The sequence below is a fragment of the Perkinsus marinus genome, assembly GCF_000006405.1.
Source record: "Perkinsus marinus ATCC 50983 genomic scaffold scf_1104296941026, whole genome shotgun sequence".
In the NCBI taxonomy this organism is placed as follows: domain Eukaryota; phylum Perkinsozoa; order Perkinsida; family Perkinsidae; genus Perkinsus; species Perkinsus marinus.
Window position 1 is genome coordinate 104933 of NW_003212648.1, and position 3633 is coordinate 108565.

The following is a 3633-nucleotide window of genomic DNA, read 5'->3' on the forward strand; positions in this document are numbered from 1 at the left end:
TCAAGAGCCGCTGCCGCCGGCGTATCGTGAGCTCTGTGAGGAGGATCCCACTCCCATCGCCACTGAGGCCACTGGTACTTCGATGGTCGAACCTCTCGCCATTCACCATGATAAGTAACTAAGAAGAAGTTCCACCACTCTGTGAGGGTACTTGATACTTTTCTCGGGTTGTTTGATTTCCCCCTTGAAAGTCCAAGGGTACTTGGGCTCCATAACGAACCAGCCGAAATCGTATCTAACTCCCACATTGTCGATAGGAGGTCCTTAGATTCATTGGTCGAACACAAAGGTCTCACTCATCGGGTAAACCTCGGTGAGAAGTTGGCGTGTGCCCAGCCCTCTTCTCGTACTCGTCCCATCGGAAGGGTTTCAGGGCAGGCCCGTACCTGATGTATGCGTGCACTTAGCGAGTCCGACTAGTGAACGTGTACATAGTCGGGCCAGCTTGAACAACACTACGCATGTGCTGATATCCCCAGGTGTAGTTGGTGGCCTTGGTATCATAACAACCGTTGGCTAGCTAACCACAACTATAAGCCTATAATCGGCTGAACCGAATTGCCTCACTGGGTTGTCATCAGGTAGGTCTCCTCGAGCACAGAGAGCTAGCGTGGGGTCATGCTTTGAGAGAGGATCGATCTCATACCGGTTACTCCGGATGAGCTCTGCTAAGTCCATCACCTGACTATCACCACTGCTATCACCACTCCGAGTGGATTGACGACCTCTGATGTCACCGAGGCCAAGTGGCTGTCTCGTCGGAAGATTTCCCCTCTAGCTGCGAGGTCGTACGTGAACGATGGGTTGTGCGTTTTATTATATCTACTTCATTTACTGTACCATGTTTTGATGAAGAACGACTTACGCTTCGTCGTAACCAGCGGCGCGACGGACTTCAGGGAAATAAGGGGAATTATACCTGGCTTGGAGTTTCTCTACAGCACTCAAGAAGCCGCATGACTTTTCTTACGATGCCCAATAGCCCCAGCGTAGAGCCCTGGTAAGATCCTCCCCGACTGTGAGACCTATGGGACACATCTCACAAGGTTGTCAGGGTTGGACTATACACACCTGGGATCGACTCGATAACCCAAAGAAGATCGTCGTTCAGCGGTTGGCCAGGTGTGAACTTATTAAAGTCAATGACCATGTACCTTCATCGCATTCTTGGTGTCCACACTAGATGATGATAGTGAGCCTACTGGTTATTGTATGTACCGCTATTATGAGGTTTGTATAACTCGAACCACGATGCTCCATCGGTTGCCAAGTGATTGGCTATCCTTACTCCTGTACAAAGATCATCACTAGGAGTTCAACGATGCTGTTACTTTGCCACGCTAGGAGGGCCTCAGGATTGATTTTCATGTGGGTGTCTTTGTCGAGGACCCACAGCGTTGTCTGTATCATGGCCAAACCAGAACTCATCAGATAGAAATCATCCAGTGACATTTGGGAGCCCGCATAGGAAGAGAAACTCATGACCTGGTGAGACATTTCGCGCGCCACGAAATTGATTCTGTGGTGCACCTCGGCCTTGTTCTGTTCGAAATGCATATGGTAGTGCTTGTAAATTCTGTTCGTAGCAGCGTAACTACCGAGAAAGGTTCCTGTATTTTTCGAGTCAGTTACGATGGAAGCAAACTGTCGAACCCCATAGCGGTTACATGAGAAAGAATTTGAGGAAATCATATAGTCGGCACGCTCCGGATTTTTTCTGCCGCTCGCAGAAGCTCGCCACCAGGGGGAATGAATATAGAAACGACTGATTTCATAATTAAAAATTTGACGCTATGAAATCGATAATCATCTTGGGATCTCGCACAGAGTAATTGGGAGGTTCTCCAGCGAGCTGTGCTAGGACGGTCTTACGTGAACCAAGCGGAGTGGCCGAGGCGGAGATCAGTAAAATCTGGCGCGACCTTCACCAGAGCGGTGCACATTGAGTGACGGAATAGGCCTCTGAGGACAATGCATGTGATTAACCGGCTACTATCTTATGTATCGATATGATCACTTCACAAAGTAGTAGCCACAAGGAAATCATCGCTATGATCGATTCCGCGATAATAGGGCAGATTTTGATTATTCGATAACGCCGTTGACTGAATGCCAATGTGGGGAGATATGCATATGGTCAACTACATGTGTTGGTGACAATATTAGAATTCTCTGGAAATTATTGTTGGTCTCGGGAAATTTTAACCCGAATTCGTGCATAAACTCGTATAGTTAATAAGGAAACTCCTAGGAGAGGGAACGTATACTCCAATACTAATAAACACCGATTCAAGAGGAACAAGAGGCTCACAGTGGATCGGGAGTGTTGTGAGTATTGGTATTGTTGGCCTCCACTAAGACGTAACTGATCGATGGCTATACCGACAGATGCACAGCCGTTGTGTGCATACACAATGTCGAGGAGATCCCCTATAGCGTTGAGGACCGTAGCGATCTGCCAAGGGTCGGCATTGTAGGTCTCATTGGTGATGTTATTCTCATCGAAATATCTGAATATGCATCCTGGATTTGAAAATCTTCCGCGTGCGCGCGTCAAGAATTCGGCATGGTCGCCGAACACGATACGATCCACAGTCGTTTCAGACGGAAATAGCAACACTGGGAACGCCATGGTTATGCTCCTGAGGGCAAATTTCGGGCATAAATGATTCTTAATAGTGTGAAATTTCGATGAGCGATTCGATGGCGTACTGTGCTACAGTACTTGACGAATTCTCAAAACTGTGGAGGTTCGGAATTGAGTGAAGAATATCTCACCGTTGTATTCCGGCTACTTCTCCTTTATACTGTTGCAGAACGAAATTGGCGGTTTTCCAGTAGTCATCGTAGACTGCAGTTACCACAGTGAAGAATAGGAAAGTTGTCGCAACAAGGCGCGCTTACCGTTATCATCTGTGGCCACTTGCCGTTCGAACCATACGTATTGGTTTCTCAAGAAGTCCACCACAACCTATGAAGATTTAGACTAATGCCAGCATCGAAGAGCTACTGAGCGATGCTTCGGTCGGTTGCGCATCATATCTCCCAAAAACAGTCAGGAAATGCCATCACAGCAATTTATTGCACTTGTAGATGCCAAGTTGGTGCTGAACTGCTTTTTCAGACTTATGGCAAAGAGCTTCACTGTAATGCACTCCACGATAGCTCAAATAGTTGTTAAACTGGTTTTTTGTGGCTCGAATCCAACCGAACCGATGAGAGTAACATTTGGTTTCGCATTCACCACTCGGCTTGAAGCGTAACCATGAAAGTGAGCCGTAACGGTCCGTAACGTAATTCTGCCCATCTATGCATCGTAGAACGAAGGGTAAACAAATCTGAGTTGCCTCAGATTTTTATGGTATATGATCGTGATTCGACTTCGATTGGAAACGACTCCTCGATAATTCTTGAAATCGTGCACGCTGAAAACTAACTTAACGAAACGGCAATTCCGGCTACCCCAGCAGCTGTTACACCGGCAAATGAAAAACCTTATGACTTGTGACTCACATCAGGGAAGGGTTCATCAACTTTTCCGAGAAAATAATCTCGAAGATTGCGGAAGTTGTTGATGATATGTTCACCAGTAATGTAGCCCTCTAGGAATCTGAGGTCGCATGAGTCGACCGA

At 47.0% G+C, this 3633-nt stretch overlaps 2 protein-coding genes across 2 annotated transcripts in view; one reads left to right on the plus strand and one right to left on the minus strand.

Annotated features, from left to right (window-relative positions):
* Window positions 1-390, plus strand: part of Pmar_PMAR013639 (hypothetical protein) — a gene marked incomplete at both ends in the record, with an annotated part of 2468 nt that extends 2078 nt beyond the window's left edge. The window contains one exon of the mRNA XM_002781902.1: window positions 192-390. Coding sequence (XP_002781948.1) covers window positions 192-390 — 199 coding nt within the window. The remainder of the gene's footprint in view (window positions 1-191) is intronic.
* A 13-nt stretch (window positions 391-403) lies between these two features.
* Pmar_PMAR013640 (conserved hypothetical protein) lies at window positions 404-2851 on the minus strand (the record flags this gene model as incomplete). Its single annotated transcript, XM_002781903.1, has 11 exons — window positions 404-520; window positions 568-681; window positions 726-822; window positions 866-919; window positions 971-1025; window positions 1072-1154; window positions 1203-1290; window positions 1332-1594; window positions 1873-1962; window positions 2412-2510; window positions 2779-2851. Coding segments are annotated over 11 exons (1133 nt in total), but the record flags the coding sequence as incomplete, so codon positions are not given.
* Window positions 2852-3633: the final 782 nt, after the last annotated feature.